At 44.7% G+C, this 25,315-nt stretch overlaps 1 protein-coding gene across 2 annotated transcripts in view; it reads right to left on the reverse strand.

The window, feature by feature from the left end:
- LOC119659746 (cytokine receptor-like) overlaps positions 1-21,968 on the reverse strand; it is a 39,271-nt gene extending 17,303 nt beyond the window's left edge. The window contains exons 1-7 of one of the 2 annotated variants that reach the window (XM_038068008.1): positions 21,602-21,968; positions 10,378-10,463; positions 10,134-10,288; positions 2,845-2,962; positions 2,676-2,788; positions 627-792; positions 465-566 (exon numbers count right to left, since the gene is read on the reverse strand). In XM_038068008.1, coding sequence (XP_037923936.1) covers positions 465-566; positions 627-792; positions 2,676-2,788; positions 2,845-2,962; positions 10,134-10,288; positions 10,378-10,463; positions 21,602-21,633 — 772 coding nt within the window. In that variant the 5' untranslated portion in view covers positions 21,634-21,968. Of the gene's footprint in view, positions 1-464; positions 567-626; positions 793-2,675; positions 2,789-2,844; positions 2,963-10,133; positions 10,289-10,377; positions 10,464-21,601 lie in introns of those variants that run through there. The other variant, XM_038068009.1, reaches the window with a different exon arrangement.
- Positions 21,969-25,315: the final 3,347 nt, after the last annotated feature.

Consider the following 25,315-nt stretch of genomic DNA (forward strand, 5'->3'; position numbering starts at 1 on the left):
GGAGAGCCCGGAGACAGCTTTCGGTAGATGTGAATCCCTCACACGGTATTTATTGCGGATTTAACTCCACTATTCATTAGTTTTTGTGTTAGTCCAAACCACGAGTTTCAAGCTGTTCTCCCTTAACAGTAATATTAGTTAAGTACTCCGTGGGAGGACAGCGAAATTTCGTGGTAAACTCGAAGAGCTTCTCTCCCGATTTAGGGTTTTGACAACAACCAGCACGAAATTGTCATGCTGAAGCTAGCTTACCATAAATGGTATAGCTGGAAGGAAATTATAAAAAAGCTCGTTTTGAAGGTCATGTAAAATACGACTACCGACGAAGCCTTGCTTAAATTTGAGAAATGTTTTTCCCATAACTGCGTGCAGAACTCGTGAAAAGTATTACTTAAGAGAGTGTCAAATCTTTATTTTTTAATTTCTGGAAAAAAAGATATTTCGTAGAATCCTCTTGTAATTACCTTTTTCAAACAGCATTTCATTCATGGTAATGATGTTCCAATGAAGCTGTGCTTCAGTCGAATTTGCCCTTTCTACTTTCAATTCCAAATCAGCAGGAATTACTGAAAATAATTTCAAAAATATAAAATTACTTCAATGTCCAAATGTGAAAAAATACAAACCATTTTTAGACGCTTGAATGGTGAACCACTCTTCTCTCTCTCCAAAACAATTTTTAGACTTCACAACAAAGGTGTAATTGGGGTGCGTTTTTCTAAAGAGTTGTGTTTTACATTCGTATCCTCTGTTGACCTCAACACAGGGGCAGTCATATAGAAGCCTGCTGATCTGTAATAAATGCATGTGACAAAATAGATAGACATAAAGTCGATCGAAATCTTGAGAGAATGTACGAGTATAAAAATGCCGCCATATTATTTACATAGCATGCTGGTCCCAAGTTCAGCAGGGTTTGAAGCCGCGAACTTTGTAATATCCTCAGTAAAAACAAGCAAACAAAAAAAAATGCTGAGATTAAGGAAGAAAATAAATAAAGTACAGTTGGAGTTATTCCACTATACTAAATACTAAATGATCTCTCTTGGTGACAAGTGCCGCGTCAGCCGACCAAAAAAAATGTCTCCAATGTCGTTAAAAACAAAATGATCGTATTGAGTTCTAAGCTTTGGAAAAATGCTAGGGCGTTCGTCTCAGCCTATGCAGCAGGGCGTGCCCCCGTCCTGTTGAGAAATAGGCAAAGGTTCTTGACGCATGGACGACCTCAGGATGTAACTAAGTTAGTCCGGATAAAACCAATACGTGTCGGCACACTAAATATTAGCACCCTGACTTGAAAGAACGAGGAACTCGCAACAGCCCTTCGGAAAAGGCGCACTGATATTTGCGCTTTACAAGAAACTTGATTGGCTGATGCCAAAAGCTGCGACATACAACACGAACGCGGTAAAGGAGAGGGTTTCCGTGACGCCACTAAGGAAGTCGAATGATTTGATGGCCAGCTGATGAAGCTCACCATTAATTAGCTAATGCGTATCCGTCACAGACAGGGCGACCTGATGTTGAGAAAAATGCCTTCTGTCCTCTCTCGTCTCTCCTCTGTCCTCTATTCTTCTCGATGTAAAGACCTATTATCATTGCAACCGACCTTAATGGTCATGCGGGTAACGGCAACAGGTGCTATCGGGGAAAGAGGTTTGGACCGCGCAATGAGGTTGTCGAGCTTATGGCCGATTTTTTATTTAATTATTTACTTAATGAAGACAATATACAGAAACCAAATTCTCTGTTATACATTGTCCTCAGAGGGAGGAGCAAGTAAATGGCTTAGCTCACGCTTAAAGCTAAAGAAGGAGGCAGACTCAAAGAACCCAAGCTGTAGGTCCTTGTAGGACTGACACAGCCTTGGTATCGAAGAGTGAAAGTCGATGGTGAGCTCCGGGAAGGATACTTCAAAAATGTCCGCACTACGTGTGTTATGAGAGGTGGTGCAGAAAATAATATCAGTGTTGCCAGGGCAGTCCGTCAGGCAAAGCGCTTGAAAAGGGTACACATATCAAGGAAGACGCGTTGCTACAGGGAAAGGAGATTGAGGGTGGGGAGTAGTGGCGGATAATTAACTCGTGGAAGATTCTTTTTACAAAAGAGGACCAGACTACACAGCAATATTCAAGGATATTTCTAACAAGGGAGTTGAAGAGTGTTAAGGAGGGGTGAATTGAGGTAAAGCCGGAACAGAACTTTTTTTATTTTTTTCTTATGCGTAATTTCACGGCAACGCTTCCAAACGATCAAATAATACTCCTTGTTCACCCTCTGACCTTTTGGTTTTCGATAAAATCGCTATTCTTAAAATGGTGAAGAATCGGAAACCCGCACAGCGCACAATTGTATTCGATGTCATTCCGCTTTTACAACTGTTGAACTTTGACACTGAAATGTCAAGGGAATACCAGAAACAGATGGCGCAACCTACACAAAGAAAAAACAGCAGAATTTGAATCTGAATATTAGGAGCGCGACACGGTTGCGATTCCGATTTACTATGGTATGGTATGGTTTGTAGTACATTGTGTTTTACGGGGTAGGAGTCATAACAGTTGAGTGGATGTATTGACTTTGTTATCCCCGAACTAACGAACATCTTCACTGGCATTTAGGAAGTTAAATTCATAAAAGATATTTTATTGCAATATTGTTCTGTGCATACTTACCCTGTATTGAACCTTGTATGTTGTTGGCACTCTCTCATTAGCATGGAAAGTGCAATTCCAATATTCGTAATCGTATAGTAAGCATGCGAAATTCTGCACAGGGGACGGTTTGTCTAAAAAAGAAATTTTTATTTGAGTTAAAAGTTAAAAGTAAAGATAGGAAAGCTACCTCCGACTATGAGCTCCTTCATTTCCATAAATTTGCTAGGCTTTGATATTCTGCATGTATAAGTGTTATTTTTCTTTACTTGCAAGTTAGTTAGTGTGGTCACTACTGTTTTTTCTAACTAGGACGTATATAAAAGGAAATAAAATTGAGGTCAAACATAGTAAATCTTTTATGTATAATACCCAGCCTTGCCATAAATATTGACACAAGATATTTTAACTACTAAAATATGATTAAATTTGGATAATTCTTCCATAGCGTGTAGTGGGAATATTGACAACACGATTGCCGAGGAGATACAGCGGAAGCCTCTCAATTTCGTGGCCCTAGGTCCAAAATATCAGTCGTCATAGATGTTTGTGTTCATCTTTGTGCTGGTCGCGCTGCCGTGAGCTTATCTTTGCTCCGTCTCGTTTGGAAAAACAAAAACATCCATAACGGCAACGAGGCTGTGCAAATGTCGTATATTTGTCAAGAATTCAACAGGATACCTACATTGTTATGGGAATAGGAAACCACACAGTCACAAAAAATATTCAAAATGGCCGTAAATGGCCTTACTACCCTACCGAAGTTCGAAAACCATTCATCGATCGCTCTACGATCGATATGTGGGGGAAAGGTCCACAGCTGCTACCAAAGCCTACTCCAATGATACCAGGTTGTCCTGATGTCTGCTGCAGACCATGTCCTATAAAATTGACTACATTTTGTAGTCAAACGGATTAAGATCTGCACTGACTAGCAGCCCGCTTTAAGTAATAATAAACTCAGATACAAGATTTTCAAGTCAGTGTCGAATCACTTTGGTCGTATGAGCAGGCGCATAGTCCTGGAAAAACATTCACGATTTGCGTTTGGTGGACGCACTGAAATTGTTTTTGCCGCTGTTTCACAAAATGTTAAAAAGGACATCGTTTGTTAGCAGAAGCACTTTTTGTCGAGGCGGCTTATTGTTATTCTTTTGGTCGGTTTAAGTCTGGCAAGAGGGACGAGGTAACATAGTTTGAATGACCGTGTAACATCCAGGCATCCTAGGGAGTAGGTGGGGCCTTCAGTAGTATCCATTATAACCCGTCATTAGATGCATCACATAGTGACTTCCCTGAAAGGTACTGATTAAGAATTCAAAGTATTTCTAACTTGTCGTGAGCAGGTGGATAAAAGGTTTAGAAATCTGTGGGCAAGCAAACTGCGGTCCTATGAGTAACGACCTTCTATTAGCACACGAGTTAATTTTTAAAATGCGCGTACCTTCCTTGATAACAGTATCGAGGTCCTTTACAATGCTTCAACTTCATGTGGCAATGTGCTGTTATGCTTCACTCCGCTAACTACGGGACTCGAATTCAGACTAGGGAGCATTTTAATAGTATAGTATTATGCACCACCGGAGATTTTGTGATTTAGAGTTGAATGCAGTCGAGGAGCTGCTTTTCAAAGGTGACACTGTGATCGTGATGGGTTGTTTAAATGCCAAGGTGAGTCCTGATAAGACCTTGCTCGGACATGTGATGGGAAAACGCAATCTTGGTAACTGTAATGATAATGATGGTCTGTGGATTGTTGATGCAGTTTCCACCGCCTCATTATTGGTGGCACATTGTTATACCACGGAGCTTGCCATAAGGTTTTTTTTGGGGTAGGTTAGGTGAATGCATTTACGCACACAGTGTTGGACTCCCGATTCGGTACGTCATCGGACTACCAACGAAACACCTCCCCATCGTCAGAGAGCTAGCCTGGAACTGTTTGTCACATTACTTCGGGCTAGTCCCCGAACTCTCCCGCCTTGCGCAGCCTTCAAATCAGGGAATTCCTTTCACCAACGGGAGGGGAGAGGAGGAAGGGAACTGTCAGTTCAAGGAACCCCTTGCCATCCGGCTCCTCCATCGGTCGAGTTCTATCTTCTTAACAACGAGAAGGGCCTGAACGTAATGGGCAACACGGTTCCACCTGTCAGCAGTCCTCAGCGTCTCTTCGACAATGTTGTCTGGAGAGAGATCCCCTGTGTTTAAATAGAGCTGCCGACGAACCCCATCCCACCTTCCACAAGAAAAAAAAGTGTGGTGGGTGTCGTCCACAACTCCATTGCAAAACACACAATCCGGAGAACGCGCCTTTCCAATCTTGTGTAGATAAGACTGAAAACTTCCATGCCCACTTAAAAATTGGGTAAGGAAATAGTCAGTCTCACCCATGCTTCCGATTCAGCCACGCACCTAAGTTTCCGATGAGCCGCGCAGTCCATCTGCCTCTAGTTTCATTTTGCCACGAGAGCTGCCACTCGTCTAGAGTGCGTGGCGGTTCTTCGTGAGCAACTACCTTCCTTGCGCTTGTATATGGCCTGACGCTCCTTAGCAAGAAGGGCAACGGGGATCACTCCCGCGATCACCATCACGGCCGGTTCAGAGACAGTGCGGTATGCAGACGACACCCGCAAAGCTCCCCGTTTCTGTACTTGCGCGAGGCGTTTACGATATACCTCCTTGTTAAGAGCGCCAGCCCATACCTCTGCGCCGTAGAGCAGGACAGACTGCGTTGAACTCATCAGGAGACGTCGCCTGCTAGACGTAGGATCCCCAATGTTTGCCATTAGCCCACTTAACGCCGAAACTCCAGCTGCAGCCTTGTTCGCTGCTGCTTTGATTTGCTCAGAAAAGCTCATCTTTGAGTCAAGAGTCAACCCGAGGTACTTTACCGCTGATTTTGACTCGATTATCGACTCGCCGAACGATATGAGACGCAGGGTCGGAATTCTCTTTTTAGTCAGGATGACTACTTCGGTTTTTTCCAGTGCAAGGTTGAAATCATGAGTAGTCATCCGTCCGCTTACCCGTCGCATCAATATGCCGAGTCTGCTCTGCGCCTGTTCGACAGTGCGTCCAGCAACAAGCGCTGCGACATCATCTGCATAGCCGACCAGGCGCGACTCTTCTGGCATGTCGAGTTTAAGTAGACTGTCATAGGTAGTGTTCCAGAGGTCCGGCTCTAGGATGGATCCCTGTGCTACCCCCGACGTGACCTCCATCCACCTTTGGCCCTCTAGTGTTTCATAGAGCAGAGAGCGGTTCCTCAGATAGTCCCTCAATATTCGTAAGAGATAGTTCGGCACGTTGAAAGTAAGGTTAATTAGACCAACAAAGTACCTGAAATCATGTTGGCCATATTGCAATCAAGACTAGATTTAGGAGTATTCTGCTGGATGTGCGTAACAATATAACTGCTGAAATCAGCTTCGAAAGGGATTATCACCCAATGACTACTTGCATTCGTCCGCGTGGTGAGTCCGCCGCTTCTCGCATAGTTGGAGAGCTGCTACCACGCTAACTCAACATCGACCGCATATATGATGCAGCTGTCGGTCTATATCGGAAGAGCTACGTTGCAGATACAACGCAATCTTTTGATGGTCCTGTGAGGGAGATTAACGATCGATTCTTCATTCATGACTATGAGCAACTGAATAGGTGGGAGGTGAACCTCACCACGATACTCAATGACATGACATCTGGTAATGTTCCACTTCTTGTAGATAAAATTACTAGTTTGTGTAATATGCGATACGGACTTCTCCTCCAAATAGGAGTGAAATCGTCTCAACCGTCAACGCACTCAAATAGAGTTTATTCCGTTGGGCTTAATGGTTTCCCTGCAGAGCTTTTCTTCTTTGTTTCAGTTGTTTCTACGAAGCTAGTACCTCCACTTACACGGAAAACCTGGCAATCCAACATATTTTTCAGAGAGTGAGAGGCATGATCGTTAAGATCATCGAAAAAGGCCACCCGTCTTCAATGCGACAGTTGGAGGGGTATTTGCGTGCTTCCTGATGTCACGAAAATAATAGTTAAAATAATAGAATATCCACTACCCGTAGATGTCCAACGAGTTGATGGTCCCAGGAACGCATGGCGGAGAATAAAGTCCTGGGAGCAGTTGAAACACGTTTCAGTAAACTGTGGATGATGGTGGGACTTCCCATTCTTCATAGAGTTCCTGTAGGGCTATCGTTGTAGCGTCTTTTGTTCGGATTTTGGTTGGAGTGGAGATAAGACTATTATGAGCGGCTTTGGCTTATACATCTCCTTGTACATATATAGTGTGACGAAAATCACTTTTGGAAAAATATGTATGACAACAATTTAAATTTCAGTTATGACAATTAGCCACGACACCGAAATTATATAACAGTGGGGCGAATATTTAGTTAGGATAATTGTTAATAGATGACTCCAATGCCAGTAAAGAGATCTTGTCGAAGGCGGAAAATATGATAGTTTTCTTGCTAAGTGTTCGCATGCCTTTCTGGAATGTTCTGCGGGGTATAAAAGAGCCGGAGGTCCGGCCTCGGAGTCAGTTAAGTTTCAGAAGTAGACTTAAATACATCGATTATAAATACGCCTCGAATTTTACCAGTTGAAGGAAGTGTTCTATAATTAATCGTGCAGTACAGTTGTATAATTTAGTGTAAAATAAACGCTTATATTAAAGTTATAGAACAGGTTTTTATCTAGTGCCACGCAATCTAGTGATACGAGCTACTACGTAAAGCAAGAACGTAACAATATTGAGGAATGCCTTTGCGGTCTGGTACCCAGAAAATCAACGAGGAGAAGGTAATCCTGATTCTTAAAATAGCTCAGGTCACCGTGTGTGGGGTATAGGCAGCATTAATTTTGGTACTAACAGCGCACAACTGTTGTTGTAAGACAGCCACTGGAGGTGGAGGAATGTAAGCTGAGGATGACCATGAGAGAAGGCTGTTTTTTATTTTAGAGGCGTCTATGAAGAGTAAAAACATTTTTCGTCTTGGAAATTTTTTTTGGAAATAATGCATTTTATAGTGTCGTCGTCGGTATCCCAACGAAATCGGTAAGACTGACTAGGCTGACCCTGACCAATGTGCCAGGCCAGATAAAAACTGCAGGATTACTCTCAAGACCATTCCACATCAACAACGATCTACGACAAGGGGATGCCCTGGAGAAAATGATCCGTGATGCTGGGTTAAATGCAAGGGATACCATCCTCTTTAAGTACACTCAACTACTGGCCTATGCTGACGATATCGACATCATGGGAAGATCCACTCGAGACGCACAAACTGGCTTCATCTAGATCGAGCAGGCGGCACGAGATCTTGGGCTGCACATCAATGAAGGCAAGATAAAGTATATAGTGGCAACGTCAGCAACCAACCAACCAACAACATCAAACCGCACTGATCAAACGGGAAGAATAAAGATAGGAGACTAACGATGATGAAATCCACGCACGGTTGGTAGCACCCAACAGAGCCTATTTCACCTTACAAAAGCTCTTTCGCTCGAAACGTCTCACCATAGGGTCAAAGCTCTTACTGTACAAGACTACGATCTTGCCAGCCCTCATGTATTCCTCGGAGACTTGGGGTCTGGGGAAGAAAAATTGCGAACTCCTGGCCGCGTTCGAGGGAAGAATCCTCCGAAGAATTTTTGGCCCCCTACATGAGGATGGAGAATTCCGTAGCCTGCATAACGACGAAATCTATGAGCGATACTATGACCATCAAGTTGTGGATAAAGTCCGGCTCAATAGGTTATGGATGAGGATGATCCAGCCCGAAAAGGCTATAAGGGTAGTATCTATGGTAGAAAAAGAAGACGAGGCAGACCCAGCCTGAGATGGAGCGATCGCATAGGTCAGGAGGCCAGACAGCTTTTAGGGATATCAAATTGGTGGACCTCGGCGCAAAACCGGGATATCTGGAGTTCCTTATTAAGGCAAACCTAGACCGAATACCGGTTGTTGCGCCGTTGATGATGATGATGAGTAAAGATTTTCATTTTTTTTTAATTATTTTATTTTAATTCATTTATCCTTATAATCTTTATAATTTTTAAATTTTTAGTTGTTTTACATTTTTAAGTCATCTTTTTAAGTATCATTTAAATTCATTTGTTCTTTTATATATTTATTATTCATTATCTTTATGCTCTATGGGATTCCCCTTTTTGGAATTGGCGTTTGAATACATGCATAATAGGCATATGAGATAATTTCTTTAATCTGAGGACCTCCCTCTTTTCTTCTCCTTCTTGACCCCGCAAACTCGAAATAGTAGTCGGAGGATGTCAAGGATGAGAGGGAATCTCAGGGGACGTGCCTCATTGAAAATTTGAGGCAGAGGAAACAATGAGGCTGCTATCCGTCGTGGATTTCTCCCCCTGGATCATGGCACTCGGGTCAGGAGACTCACGGCTCGACGCCCGCGGTCGAGCCGTTTTTTTTTTATTTTCTAGGTTTAGCTCGCGTTCTGGTTTATCTCGTTAGACCGTTGCGAATTCCCTTGTTCGCTGAGTTATTTTTAAATTCGGTGCAAAACCACGAATCGGTTTAGATACGTTGATTTTGTAAAAATGACACGTGAGGGATCGAAGCGCTCAAAGGACGCCTCCCGAATTCCCGAGCTTGGCTAGCACAGAGACGTGCTAGAAGGTGTCAACCGAGCACTTTGATAGGGTTTCAGTATTTGCGGGGAGGGCTTCACGGTCACTCAGCCAATTTCTCTTAGGTTTTGGGATAGCTCTGCCCTCTAGGTCGTCTTCGGCCACTCAGGATGGTCATTTGACCATCTAAATCTCTTTAGTTCATTACACATTATTTAGACACACTGAGGTTTAGGGGTAGTGAGCCTGTTAAAATGAATTGCTTGTAATTTCGACAGGGGGTTTTTGGTAGTGCAATAGATTTAAATTTGGTATTTTTCTGTTTTCGATATCGGGACTGTTTTTGTTTTCCTTATTTATTTGGGATGTAGTATTGCATACAACCAGCATTTATGCGTGAGATCACTTTTTAAGTTATTTTTTCTCTGTCGGGGACTGATTGCTTTTGTTTTTTGCTTGCATTTTTTTTAGGATAGTGACCAAAAGGGATGAGTAGAGGAACTTCTAGGCTCAGAACAGATGCGATCTGAGATAAGGAGATCAGGCGTGATGCGGTCGCTGTCCTCCATCATTATCGGGTTTAGAATGAAATAAAAAATACTAGCTCTTTCTATTCTTCACTTCGGAAGAGCAATATCAGCAATGCTGTCCTCCTTGTCTGATCATACTATCATAGCGGCTCAAGCTACATATGTATGCTGAAATGGTTTGGTACGTTTATATAGTGCCTATCAACTGTCGAAATTGCCAATATAGCATTTGGCCAAGTTTAGGTTATTAGTGCCAACATTTTTGTTTACATTTGCATCAATATTTATAGTAACACTAAACACATATACATATGTCTGTATATGTAATTACCTTATTATAGAGTTCATCAATTTTCCGATTATTTTCCAAGAATAATAAACCCTTTGGAATAATATTGTAAGGATCGATTTCATTTCTGCTTAGGTCACAACTCAAATTTAGTTTTGCATCAATTTTCATTCGAATATACTCGCCAGGTTGGATCACTGGAAGGACAATCCTTTATTCTTCTTTTTGATTTTATGGAAGTACATATGCACATACAAACATAAACATGATTTTTCTAAATACTTACCTATATTGCAAAGGTCTTCTGATTCCATTGTAAGGGAGTTCTCTATACATATGAATGCTATAATTATTTTGAGGCAATTCTTCCTCCTAAACCAAAAAAAAAAAACAAAACTATTGTTAATGATTACTATTTCAAATGTCAATGACGTGTATAGGGGAGTCCCCTGATTAGAACTGTGAGCCGTTGATACTGTACATAGCTAGAGTTTACAGCTCATTTCGTTATCTGGAATTCTTTGATGACATTCTTATCAGAGTGTGACCTATCAATTCAATATAAAGCACAAGCTGATTCCACAAGTCTTTGGCTTCGAACAAAGAAAAACGTTCACTCTGCTTACCTTTTATCATTACATCTTGTTGGCAATTCGTATTGTAAATATATTAACCGGAAACCGGAAGTTTGACGTTTCATGTATGGAAGGTGAGTTTAAGTGAGAATATTTCATTTGTATGTAGGTAAAATGTTACAGCCAGTGGAGAACGCACTCAAACTGTTAGCAGCAGGGAGAGTGAGAATAGGCTGGGTTATGTGTCGCCTTAGGGAACAGGTGGCGTTAAAACGGTGCTTTAGATGCCTTGGCTTTGGTCACATTGCGAAGTCATGCACTAACCCAAATGACAGGTCAAAGCAATGCAGGAGATGCGGAGTGGAAGGCCACATCAGCAAGGACTGCGGAGCTGACCCAAATTGTCTACTGTGCAAAGGAAAGGAGGGTGTGGACCATCGGCACATTGCGGGCAGCAGCAGGTGCCCGGAATACAGGAGAGCCCTTAGCAGAAATTGAAGATGAGGTTGATACAAATCAACCTCAACCACTGCGAGGCGACGCAGGATCTACTCGCGCAAACCATCCGCAAGAAAAACATCGATGTGGCCATACTAAGTGAACCATACCGAGACCGCGGTGGTAGCGTTTGGGTCAAACACCAAACGGGCCAAGCAGCGCTGTGGACTTGTTGAGAACAAGCCTTCCAGGAAATAATGGAGCACCCGGAGGAGGGCTTCATCACAGCAAAGGTGAAGGGCATCCACATCTACAGCTGCTATGCTCCACCCAGCGCTACACTCGTCGGATAACTAATATCAGGGGACGTGTTCTCCTCGAAGCATTCGCGGAGCTGGACGTGGTACTGGCGAATGTTGGGTCTTCGTACACTTTCCGGGGAAGGGGCCTGGGATCTATAGTGGACCTGACATACGTGAGTGCCACTTTAGCCAGTAGAATCGCTTGGCATGTCAGTGAGGACTATACTCACAGCGACCACCAGGCAATCTGCATAGAGATCAAGGGCGGATCGAGCTCGAAAAAGAGTTTTCGCAGAATGCCGGGTGGTATGCTTGGCTGGACAGTGAAAGCTTTCGAGGGGGACACGTTTTCCGCGGTGCTCAAATCCGACATATCCCTGAATGGTACGGCTGGAGAGAAAGCCACCCAGATCACTCGATGCTACTATGCCCAAAAGGCGATTGCTCCCCAGTAGGCAACCCAACTACTGGTGGAACAACGAAATCGCAAGTTTGCGAGCCGCATGTTTTCGGGCAAGGAGGCTTTGCCAGAGGCTCAGGGGAAAACCCGGTGGCGACGGTCGAGAGGAGGCACACAAGCAATTGCGTGGCCGCCTAAAGGAAGCCATTCGGAGGAGCAAAAAGAACTGCTTCAAACAGCTGTGCGACCATGCCGACATAAACCCTTGGGGCGAGGCTTACAGAGTGGTGATGAAAAGGCTGCGGAAATCACCCCAGGTGACCTATCCACGCCTCCTGAAACAGATTGTTACCGCTCTGTTCCCTCACCACGAAAATAGGGGAAGGCAAATTTTTGTCCAGCTAAATGACGGCATAATACCGCCTGTAACTGTGGAGGAGCTGCGGGAAATATGTGGTAGGTTCGGTGACAACAAGGCCCCAGGTTTGGATGGCATCCCCAACCGAGCTTTGAAACTGGCAGTGAAGACTAGGCCCGACCTTTTCGCCAACACCTTCGAGGCGTGCCTAAAAGAAGGAATATTCCCTGCCCAGTGGAAAAAGCAAAAGTTGGTGTTGCTTCCGAAGCCTGGCAAGCCACCTGGAAACCCAGCGTCGTATCGTCCTATCTGCCTGTTGGATACAATGGGGAAGATGATGGAGAGAGTCATCTACAACAGACTCCTGCCCATCGTCGAAGCCAGCAATGGTTTGTCGGAACGCCAGTTTGGTTTCCGACGCGCCCACTCTACGGTGGACGCAATTGGCATGGTGGTAAACCTGGCAAAAGGTGCACTAATTTCTGGCGGCTGCTGTGCCGTAGTGGCGTTGGATGTCAAAAACGCATTCAACTCGGCCAACTGGAATAGAATTAAACGGGCGTTGGCTGACATAGGTGTCCCGGATACTTGAGATACAGTGAGAGCGGTACAGTCCTGACTAGAAACGGCCGGGCTGACCTTGGCGGACGCGAAAACGGAAGCGGTCTTAATAACGAAACGCAGGAAAAATAACACTGTCAAAGTGGAGGTCGGTGGACATACGGTCGTATCAAAGCCGGCTATCAAATACCTGTGGGTGATAATTGACACCAAATTGAGTTTTAGGGAACACCTAGAGTATGCATGCCAAAAGGCAGCCAGTGCCACCACGGCACTTGCAAAAATGTTGCCAAATATTGGTGGGCCGAAACATTGCCGGAGGTTAGTGCTAGCCGGAGTGGTGCGCTCCATCCTACTCTACTCGTCGCCTGTGTGGGCAGAGGCGCTTGCAAACTCTCAGAGACGGAAGCAGGTGAACTCGGTTTACCGGCGGATGGCTTTGAGAACCACATCAGATGAGGCAGTATTGGTGGTAGCAGACATGATCCCGGTTGACATTCTGGCCAAAGAAATGAGTGTCCTGTACAATGCAAGACATATGGAGGGGCATGCACAGCGCAGAAATGCGGCAAGGTCAGAGTCGCTTGATCTCTGGCAACGCAGATGGGACGAGTCTACGAAAGGTCGGTGGACGCACAGGCTCATTCCCAACATTAGGGTGTGGCTTGAGCGAAAACATGGGGAGACCAACTACCACATTACCCAGTTCCTCACGGGACACGGTGGTTACTACAGGCAGTATCTGCACCGCTTTGGGTTGGATGATTCTCCGAATTGTCCCAGATGCGATGGCATACCCGAGGATCCAGAGCATGTGATGTTTCACTGCCCACGATTTGCGATGGAGAGAAGGAGCTTAAACCAGGTGCTGGGCAGGAGCGGGACCCCGGAGAGCTTGGTTACTGAGATGCTAGAGTCCGAGGAGAAGTGGCTTGCGGTTGGCTCCGCAATCATCCAAATGCAGGAGGAGTTGCTGAAGGAACAAAGAAGGAGGAAAGCTGCAAATAGGAGAAGGATGAGTGCCTAAGAGCAAACCTACCCCGCGAAGTAATACCTCAATGGTGGTCCCGCGGGGCTGGGGCTGGAGAGACCGGGGGTGGTTGTTAGTGGGTGTGAATCCCACACGCGCCCGCTGTAGTTCCGCCGTTCGGGCGGCGGAGCTGCGGCGGACGTGTCTTTCTAAGATTTTCCACCTCCGTGTACGCACAAAAAAAAAAAAAAATGTAACAGCCAAGAAGAGTACATACAGGAGAAGGAGATGAAGTTTTTAGGGGGCATGGAAGGTCATTGCGCATTCACTGGGTACGTACGAGGTAGCTAGCTGGACCGTAGTACTCATGGTTCATGTATTAGTGTACCGGTGTCTTATTGATGGTCTTTTTGTGTCTGTTTCTCCATTGTCTCGTACGCTCATGTCGCCCGACAGACTGGTTGAACCGCTCGATGTATGGAGTTGAATATCGCAATTTTTAACGCCGCGTCCCTGATTTCACATGCTCAACGTGCCACTGTTCAAAGGTTGATTGACATTCTGAAAGCAGACGTCTACTGCGCTGCGGAAACTCATCTTAAAAGGAGGAACAATGTACAATTTATCAGATATAACTTTATTTGGAATGACAACAGCACTGACACTTCAATTTCAATCAGGAGACGCATCGTACGGTCATTGTTCTCCAGACATCCTGTACTGGTTGATGTCAACCGCGCGGAAAACGTCGAGGATTGTCCCCTTTTCACAATGAGAGAGCTCGAAGAAGTGATTCTCACTATGAGAAACAAGAAGGCGCCAGGTCCAGATGGCATCCCGGCGGAAGTTTACAAACTGGTGTTCCACCAACGGCCAGAGTTTGCTGCTTGAGGTGTTCAACGCTTCTTTCATGAAGGGCATTTCTCCTTGTTGCTGAAAAGTGGCCAGATTCGCGCTGGTCAGCAAGGGTAAAGGAGACCCGGAGCTCCTGTCTGCATACCGACCGCTGTGTATGCTAGACGCGGCCGGGAAGGTGCTCAAGAAGCTCATCAGGAATAGGCTCGCTGAAGCGATCCGCGTTACCGGGGACTTATCCCCAAGGCACGTCCGGTTCAATCCAGGGAGATAGATAGTAGATGTAGATGCTATCATGGAGGTTGTAGATGCAGTTCATCAAGCCGAGGCAGTTAGCCGTCGATCTCAACGGATAGTGTTCCTCATAACGCTTGATGCCATAAATGCCTTAGAAAACTCATTCCATGTGCCAAGCTATCTCTTGCGGATATTGCGGGATTATCTGAAAGACCGCTTCCTGCTCTATGAGAAACTATTGAGCCAGAGGAGAATGGAAATCACGTCAGGAGTAGTACAGGGACCCATCCAATATCGATCAGCAAGTTAACTATAGAGTTAAATACATTTTTTTAATGCTCGACTCGAAGATAAGCTTCTTCGAGCAAATCAAAGCAGCAACTGACAGGGTTGCAGCTGAAGTTGCAGCATTGAGTCGGCTAATGGCGAATGTTGGGAGCGCTATGTCTACTAGGAGACGTTTCCTTATGGGAGCAACGCAGTCGGTTCTGCGCTATGGCGCGGAGGTATGGGCTGACAAGGAGGTGCATCGTAAGCGCCTTGCGCAAGTGCAGAGGCGGGGAGCTTTGCGAGTGGCCTCTGCTTATCGCACTGTCTCCGAACCGACCGTGATCGTAATCGGGGGCGTGATCCCCGTTGCCTTCCTTGCCAAGAAGCGCAAAGCTCTCTACCGCCGTAAGTGGGAGAACTTAGGAGAGGTGGTTGCCCATGAAGAATGTTAACGCACCCTTACCGAGTGACAACTCTCTTGGCAAAATGAGCCAAGTGGCAGATGGACTGCGCAGCTCATCGACAATTTAGACCAGTGGCTGAACCGAACGCACGGTGAGATTGATTACTTCTTTACCCAACTTCTAAGCGGGCATGGAGGTGGATTGAGATCTCCTGAAATAAGAAATCTGAGTGGGATAACACATATTGGAGTTTCAAAACTATAAACCCCTGGATTTCGACCAATTAAAATAATCATGAACTTCTCAGATTTGCAAATTTAGAGGTAAAAAACAAGTCGGGAAACCGGAAGCTGGACGCGTCAGGTACGAAAGGTTTTGTGTATTTCTTAGTACGTAGCACGTAATATATTCATATATTATGTGAGAGTATCCACTTTCGGGTGATATTGGCATTCATACTCTTCAATTTTCAAAGAAGCAACAAATTTGAGGTATTATAACTTTGTTAGTAATAGTGCAATTTCCACCAAACTTGGTAAGATCATGCTCTATATTATAGCCTATATTACTGCAAAATTTCGTGGTACTAGGATGAACTTAAGGGGGGTTTCTAGCCAATTACAAAAAATTGCAGTAATATACTATTATTAACTTTATTTAAAGAGATATAGGCATGGAAGGTATTTCGGAGCCCAGGCACCATATAGTGGCAGCCTCCTGATTTTTTTCAGATTTTTCGGTTTGGTAGTTTATGAGAATGGCCCCCTTAAAGAAGTGATCACTTTCAACCCCCCGCGCTCCCCACCCTTCCAACGAATGTCAAAAGTAAGATCGGCTTTGAAAAGTACTAATCGAGACCTTTAATTTGATACTCCACATGACTGTATTTGATGAAAAAAAATTTTACATCCCCTTTTGCATGTATGGGGACCCCCGCTTAAATTCGACGTAAAAGGATGTAATTCACTGTATGCGTGAGCGTTCACAGTTCCCACCTTTCTACCAAATTTGGTGTCAATCGCTACAACCGTCTGCGAGAAAAATGCGTGTGACGGACAGACAGACAGACAGACGGACAGACAGACAGACAGACAAATACCCAGGGGTGATGATTGACGCTGAAATCAATTTCAAGGGACATCTGGACTATGCCTGTGAGAAAGCGGCAAATACCAGCGTATCATTAGCGCGGATGATGCCTAACATTGAAGGTCCAAGGTACAGTCGCAGATTACTTGTGGCCGGAGTAGTTCGCTCCACACTATTATACGCGGCACCAGTTTGGGAGGAAGCATTAGCGTGTGAGAGTAATCGTAGGAGAGTGAATATGACTTACCGCTTAGTGGCGCTAAGGGTGTGCAGCGCCTTCAGAACAATATCAGGCGAGGCAGCGTGTGTTATTGCGGGAATGATCCGGATAGACATTCTGGCAAGTGAGACCCGCTGCCTGTACGAGACAAGGAAAATGAATCCTCTTGAAAAGGATGCAGAATACCGAAAGGCGGCAAGGCGAGAGTCGCTGCAGAAGTGGCAGAAACGGTGGGATGACTCGCAGAGGGGTCGCTGGACCCACACTTTGATTCCCCGTATTGAGGAGTGGATCCAGCGACGACACGGTGAGATTAACTACCATCTGACGCAATTCCTGTCAGGACATGGCGGTTACAGGAAGTACCTGCACCAATTCAGGCTGGATGATTCTCCCTTGTGTCCTGAATGTGGTTGCACACCTGAGGACCCGGAGCATGTTATGTTCCACTGTCCACGATTTCTCTCAGAAAGGAGGAGTCTGGAAGACTCCCTGAAAACCACCCTAAGCCCGCAGAACATCGTCGGGGAAATGTTGAAATCGGAGGAAAACTGGTGTGCGGTGAACACCGCAATCAAACGAATACAAGAGGAACTTGGAAGAGCGGAGCGCGCAAGGAGGACGCGAAGTACGGAAGGCGTGGTCACGTAAAGCGCAGTCTACCCCGCGAAGTAATGCTTTGCGACGGTCCCGCGGGGAAGGAGAAAGGAGAAAGTGGGGGTGGTTTTAGTGGGTGAGAATCCCACACGCTGCTGCAACCTGGCGCGGCAGTGTCTTTCTAAGATTTCCACCTCCATCGGTAAAAAAAAAAAAAAGACAGACAAACAGACAGTAAACCGACTTTAATAAGGTTTTGTGTTTACACAAAACCTTAAAAATGTAATCATGCTAGATGAAATGGATATTCAACAGAGGGATACACTGGGTCAGCTGACTCAGCGTTATTATCGTCAAAGCTTTGAGTACCTATTTACCACGGAGGGGTTGGATAAGACCTTAATATCATAGACATTTTATGAGGAAAGATGAACTTGGTTTTGGGTTTTCTACAAGTTCCATCCTCTTGTTATTGGTGGCACAATGTTTGCCTTTCATAAAGCCAGTCGGATTTCAAAATATTGTCTGCGAACATCCAATCAGATGGACACCATTGTGATCAATAATAGATTTAGGAGTTTCCTTGTGTGCAAGAGAGCTGCTGACATCAGTCTTAAACGAGATCATGGTCGCCTGCATATTGCACATTGTATCGTCTCATAAGGGTGGAGGGTCTCGATTTTCCAAGCTTACCAGGGTCCGCCTCCGAGAAGCAGCTGTCGATCGGCAGTGGAAAAGCTATCTTGCAAGCCGGACTACAGACATCTTGAGCAGTTCACCGGAGAATGTTGATGAGCATTGTACCACCATCAAATGTACTCTTTTCTCTAGGGTAAGCAAACTTGTGGAAGACGTCCCGCAAGGGTCCGTAAGATCTAGCTGACGAACGTAAAGAATTGAAGACTCTTATTGATGTTGCGAGTGGGAGCTAATTTGGTGGGGTTGGGGCTTGATACCCCCGCAAATTGCGTAAAGTTTAGTCTAGCATGCATCGTGACAGAAGATAATTTACTTTTTATTTTTGAAGAGATTGGTTTCATTAGTGAAACCAAGCTGGTCTTTCAAATTGGAAATATGGATCCCGTAAAGCCACCTTAACCATTGATGCTATTAAATTCGCTCCTGATTTTGGAGATAATATGAACTGTGTTATGATATATATAATATAGTGCGTGTTAGTGATCCTAGACGTAAGAAAAGTATTCAATTCAGTTAATTGGAGTGTAAAACGAAAGTTTCTAGTGGTTGGGCTGGCCCTATGAGTCGGGGCTAGTCCTGTGCGTTGGTGCTTAAGAATACACCCAAATCTTCCCTGCTTGTCTTAAAAGGCGGCTAAAAATGATAGAAATTGGTGGGCTAGCAACCTGCAAATTTTGGAATTTTACTCCTACCGAAACGTCAAAAACGCCTCGGATAGGAACTGACTTTCAGCTATCGAAAACGGATTGTAATTGGTATCTGGAATGTACGCATTCTCCTCGGCAATGGTAGCGGGGGTCAGAATGCTCGCTTTCTCCAACTCGAGTGGGAATTTCAACGATATAAGCTGGACATTCTGGGCCTAAGCTTTTCAACTCTGGAAAGCCAAGTGGTATCAGACACGAATCCGGTATCGAGTTGCTTCTGTCAGCTACTGCAAGGCATGTTCTCTTGACCTGGGAGCCAGTTTGTAAAATGAAGCCAGTGAAGACGGAGGCTTTCTAAAAGTGACATTGTGATCCTAATGGGTGACCATAAATATGCAGGTGACCAATTACACCAAGTAGTTCATCAACTGATGCTCATAGTATGGGACAGCGAATCAATGTCAGACGACTGGCAACGAGGCATTATCTGTCTCATTTATAAAAAGGGGGATATCACGCAGTGCAGCAATTATAGAGGTATCACTTTGCTGAGTACCATCTATAAGATATTCTCCTCTATCTTGCTAGACCGGATAGCCCCATACGCCCAGAACATCATTGGCCCATACCAAGGAGGCTCCACTCCAGGCAAATCAGCAACAAATTATATTTTCTCTCTGCGGCAAGCGATGGAAAAACTGTTGAAATATGGACATCAGTTGCACCATCTTTTCATCGACTTTAAAGTCGTCTAGCCAGGATAAAACTGTACACGGCCATGAGAGAATTCGGTATCCCAATGAAATGGATAAAACTGACCAATATGCGAGGTCAGATAAAAGCAGGAGCATCACTCTCGAGACCATTCAACATCAACAACGGCCTAAGGGGATGCCCTATCATGCGTCCTCTTCAACCTGGCCCTGGAGAAAGTGATTTGCGTCGCCGATGTAAATGCGAGAGGCACCATCCTCTTCAAGTCCACCCAATTACTGGCCTACGCTGATGATATCGACATCATGGGAAGAACGACCCGAGATGTACAGTCTACCTTCATCCAGATCCAGCAGGCCGCGCGAGATCTTGGTCTGCGGGAAGAATAAAGATAGCAGAATACAGACTACTTTCAGACTGTTGATAATTTCTCCTATCTAGGGGCGAAGATCACAACCGGTAACAGTTACGATGATGAAATCCGCGCACCGTTGTTGTCAGCCAACAGAGCCTATTTCAACTTACAAAAACTGTTCCGCTCGAAACGTCTCACCATAGGATCGAATTCATGTATTCCTCGGAGACTTGTGTTCTTAGCAAGAAAAATTGCGAATTCTTGGCCGCGTTCGAGAGAAGAATCTTCCGAAGAATTTTTGGCCCCCACATGAGGATGGACGATTCCGTAGCCTACATAACGACGAAATCTATGGGCGATACCATGACAGCCAGGTTGTGGATAAAATCCGACTCAATCAATTACGGTGGGCGGGTCACTTAATCTGTATGGATGAGGATAATCCAGCCCCGAAAGTCTATAAGGGCAATATCTATGTTAGAACAAGAAGACGAGGCAGACCCTGCGTGAGACGGAGTGATGGTGTCGTTCAAGACGCCAGACAGCTTTTAGGTATTGGTGGACCTCGGCGCAAAGCCTGGATGTCTGGAGTTCCTTATTAAGGCAGGCCTAGACCGGATACCCGTTTTCGCGCCGTTAATGGTGATGAGCATTATTAAAGTGATGCTGCACTGAAATAAAATCTCAGAGAAATTTGAAGTCGCCAGGATTGCATCTTGTCACCGGTATTATTCCTTCTTGTTATCGGTGACGCTCGTCATGCTGCCTTATCCGGAATAACAACCCGGAGGAGTCAGGCACCTTGACCAAATGGCTCTAGATTAGAAAAGAAGAATAACAACAACGAAACCGACATTCAACAAAACAGCAACATAAGCAACAACTCCCTATTTGCATAAATGAGCAGATCATCGAAGCATCGTTTATCTAGCAAGCGTGAGTTCTACCGACGGTAGCGCTGAACTCCGTGCTGCCCGATGAATTAACAGCGCTAGATCCACTTTCGCTGCCCTGTATAGGCAAAATCTGGAAATGCAGTTTTCTCAACACCAAGATCAAGTTGAGATTTTTTTGTGCTAGTGTTCTGTGAACTCTACTGCTACTGAAAAGCTCCAAGTCTTCCTTAGCAACTGTCTGCGTCGTATCAATTGGAGTACGCTGGTCTGGCACTACCTCAAACGAAGAACTTGGTCGGCGCACAGGCCTGGCACCCATACACACTGTGATCCGAAGGTGGAAGTAGCAGTGGTCAGTGTGTGACATATTAAGAAGAGGTGACAATTACATTGTGGGTTACGCCATGAAGTGGAATGGCCGATGGGTGGATCGCCCCAAGGGCACTTGGCGCAGAACAGCAGAGAAGCAGTGCAGGGAACTTAAGAAATCGTGGGGGTGGTTGAAGCGCATTTCAAGTAACCGTGAACGATGACACTGTACCCCACCAAGGGGTAAAGGGAAACCATATAGGTATGACAAGAGGAAAGAAAGCTTAGCATGACGCTGATGATGGATCGAAGAAGTACGCTTCCGTCGGAGGTATCCCACAGGGCTGTGTTCAGGCCCACTTTTGTAAAACATTATGAAGTTGGTATTTTGTTAGTTGAAATCCGCAGTTAGTAAAGGGATGAGAAGTGGTTAGACACTTGCGAGTTTGTTAATTAGGAGCTGAAAGTTGTAGCAAAAAGACCTCACATCGAATCAGGACTGATGTCTGGACTATCTCTGGTGTCGCCTTAATGTATACTGCGCACTATATTAGATACGTATATCTTGGTTCGGTTTATCGGGCCTACAGTAAACATATTTATAATTCACTTACATAGTTTCCGCGATTCTGAATCTGGATGCCATGTCATGACACTATTTCCACGTCAATCTTTTACCGAATTTTCTATCTCATTGCATCGGATGCCTTCGTAATTTCGCACATCACGGGCACAGCACAGAATCTTTGATTGTAATAAAATGCGCATTTATTAAAGCCAAATTGATAGTGGTGAGCGACCAAAAAATTCCGATAAAATAATTCGCGGCGGATTGCCAGTGAGCGCTTTCTTAAACTCAACTGTGGTGCTTACTATTCACAAGACAATAATTTCTCACTATTTCAATTTGAATTGAACTTCAGACGTGGAGTCGTGAATCGAGGACTAATCGTGTTCCCTCATTCAACTTTGCAATATAAGTACGAGGTGTGACGTTATCATTTGTTGATAATGCTTACACGCTGATATCAATTTTTTATTGAATAGAGCCAATGTCGAAGAATAAGTTTGTCAACAGCTAAAAGTGAGGCATTCTCCGAAGCAGTAATTGATTGTGTTTGCTTTATCACAAAAGAAATTTATAATTCAAGGAATGTGAACACAATTTGCATTTATTCGGAAACGTTGAGATTACCTTCCGCGAAGGATAAGATTGAATTAGTCCCTGGAAGCAGCAATGGAAATTCTACTTATAAGGAAAACAGAAAATTCACGCGCAAAGTACCACGTCAGATTATGTGTTCCCACTTTAATTGAGACTAAATTTATCTTACCCCTCCTCCCTCTTCGTGGAGTATGTGGAAAACATTCAAATAATCGGCTTTTGGGCACTATTTCCTATTTATTATCACCGCGGCTAACAGAAGTTCTAATAAAATTATTGGTAGCGAAAAGTAAATATAAAGTGCGTAGGAGGTGGGAAATAAGTTGGTGGGATCTGGAAAAAGTGAGCACCCAATAATGAAATGCAAAATTAAGAAGAACGACAAGAACAAGGAAGTTGGAGCTGTACGCGACAAATCGTGCTCACATAACTCACACGGAAGAGAGATAACAATTGTACAAAATTGCGAAAATAGTCAATCGACCCAAGTAAATGTAAAAATTCTAGCTCTGCCATATTCCGCCGCAAGTCCGTATGAGAGAGGGGAAGGGAAGATTCCTTATAGTCTGAGGGCGGCTTGGTCTGGTTATGCTCCAGGTTAAAAAGTTTCATAATTCGGCGAGTCCTCACATGACCTCCTCACGGTGGCCACTGGGAACCGTCTTCGGACGGACCAAGAGTATGTAGCGCTGGGCTAGAAGGAGGCTCATCCATCTCACGAGGATCTGTTTTCCTGTTGATCATATGTTAAGGCCAAGTGGATCTGGCGAAAGGAGGAGCCGAAGCAACAGCGCGGGGATCGTCCTTCTTGCACTGGAGACGTTGCTACTTGGACCCCAAGAAAAGGTCGAACAGCATACGCCGAGGGCTGCGTGGCCAATGGGGAGTTTGGTCTTTAGTAAGCTAACTTTGACACCTTAGGCACCATCAGTTTCAAATAAGACCCTTACCCTGGTAGCCGGCCTAACTAGGGTGGACGTTCTTTCCAGATTACTCGTGGGATCAAAACATGGAAGCAATTAACAAAAATAAAAATAAATAAGTCGGAATGCCGGAAGCTGGCGCTTCGGGTATAAAGGTTTTGTGTTCATCTTATGTGAGAAACAAAACAAACAGACAAACATTGCCTAGTACGGAATACTGTACGTATGCATGTATGTATATAAATTGATCGCACACCTATCTCCGATTAACTTCATGCATACACAACATGTGTACATATAAACTATGTATATTGAATTAGGCACCGCAGAGCTTCATTTACATATAAATGAATTTTTAAAATATGCTAATATGCTTTATTTGTGGAAATTTCGCAACAGGATTGTATTTTGAGGCCTAGATTTCGTTTAGATACACCTCAGATTTTCTGTTAGATAGGTTCTGAGAACGAGGTCTATTACACATTTTTGAGGGACATATTTTGAGCCCTCACTCCTCTATGTTTCACCCGAGATCAAATACGGAATCAGTTTCGGAAAGTACTAATTGAGCCCTTTCATTTGATACCCCACATGGCCACATTCTATGAAAAAAATTTTACACCCTCCTTTCGAATGTATGGGGAGCTAACCCCTTAAACTTAACACAACGTGACGCCACTTGCTGTATATAAAGGGATCCACAGACCACATGCTCTAAACAACTTTCGCGCCATTCGGTATAGCTGTCTCCAAATAAATTTTTTTGGGTTAACTTACTGCAAACAGCGTAGGAAGCCAAGGAGTCCGGTGGTCTTCCCACTAGTAAAATGCCCAATGGGGAGTCGCCATTAATCTCTTTAAGCGTGGGTGAACCCTTCAAGCGGAGCGCTGAGAATTCGACGGAAAAATGAATGTTGGACCGAAAGAGAAGCAGCAGTGAAATCACTCCTGAAGTCTAAGGTTATGCGTTCATGAGGCTCGGATCGATGATCGATAATATAATGGAGTACGTTAATCAACGTAACGACGTAACGTACACCACGCGATTAAAGATCAGGTCTGTTCATATTTCAAGGCAGGGGAGCATGAAGGGAATGCTCCCAAAAAATCCAAACCTGCACCCAAGGGGGAGGTCAGGTCAGGGGTGAAGGCAGGAATCAGCAAGCTCGCCATTCGACAGGCTATACTGCCAAAAATGCTTTCCGAGCAAATACTCACTCGTGAGAAGCAGGAAACTATCGAAGACCTTGTCGTCAGGTAGAAATGCAAGGGATGGACTGAGAAACTGGTGGACTGCGCGACGGAAGACACTGTAGAGTCGCATAGGACCGTAGTTTCCGGTTGGGAAAGAACAGAACTGTCCAAATGCCCTGGGGATGATATACCAAGAGTACACATGGTGACAATTTCTCTCCCAAAAGCCGCAACAATAGAGACGGAAGATCTCATGGACGTCCTGATCGCTCAGAATGAAGATCTTCATACGTGATTATGGAGAGGAAAGGACTGGACCAGCCAGGGAAGTAGACATACTGCCCAGTGAAGAACAAATGCTGGACGACCTAGACCTAGGACTTAGGGTGGACAGTAACGCGCAGGAAAGCGCCATGTCGGAGGAGAAGGGTGTTACTAAGACAGTGGAGAAGAGTTCCAAACAACAAAGGAGCCAGTGGTCAGCGCTAACATAGCCGAGATAAACATTCACCATGCAAAAGCTACATCTGCGGTAATTGCAAGGGAAAATTCCAAGGAGAACATTGGAATAGTGCTGGCTCAGGAGCCCTGGATGTTCAGGGGGAGATTCGCGGTCTGCACGCAGGTAATTTGGGATTCCTCTTGTGAAAAACCAAGAGCTTGCATAATTCTTAAATCTAATTTAAAATATATGTGTCTTTCAGACTTTATGACGGCCCAGGACTCTAAAGGCGGTCGTGGCACCGGGATACTTCCCAGGAGACGACATCCGAGCTCCACCAGAACAAGTCGCTAAACTGGTGAAGTACTGTGTGAAGAGAGCGTTACCACTTCTCCTCGGCTACGATGCCAACGCTTATCACGAAGTCTGAGGAAGCAGCGACACCAATCGAATTGAATTTATTCTTAGCAATAGGTTAGAAATATACAGCTTAGGGAACACTCTAACTCTATGTCCGATCACAGAATAATCAGATTCGACATTGAGGGTAACTCTGAATTGAAAAGAATAATAAGTAATCCCAGGAGAATAGACTGAGAATCCT

Source organism: Hermetia illucens, chromosome 6 (assembly GCF_905115235.1).
Source record: "Hermetia illucens chromosome 6, iHerIll2.2.curated.20191125, whole genome shotgun sequence".
In the NCBI taxonomy this organism is placed as follows: domain Eukaryota; kingdom Metazoa; phylum Arthropoda; class Insecta; order Diptera; family Stratiomyidae; genus Hermetia; species Hermetia illucens.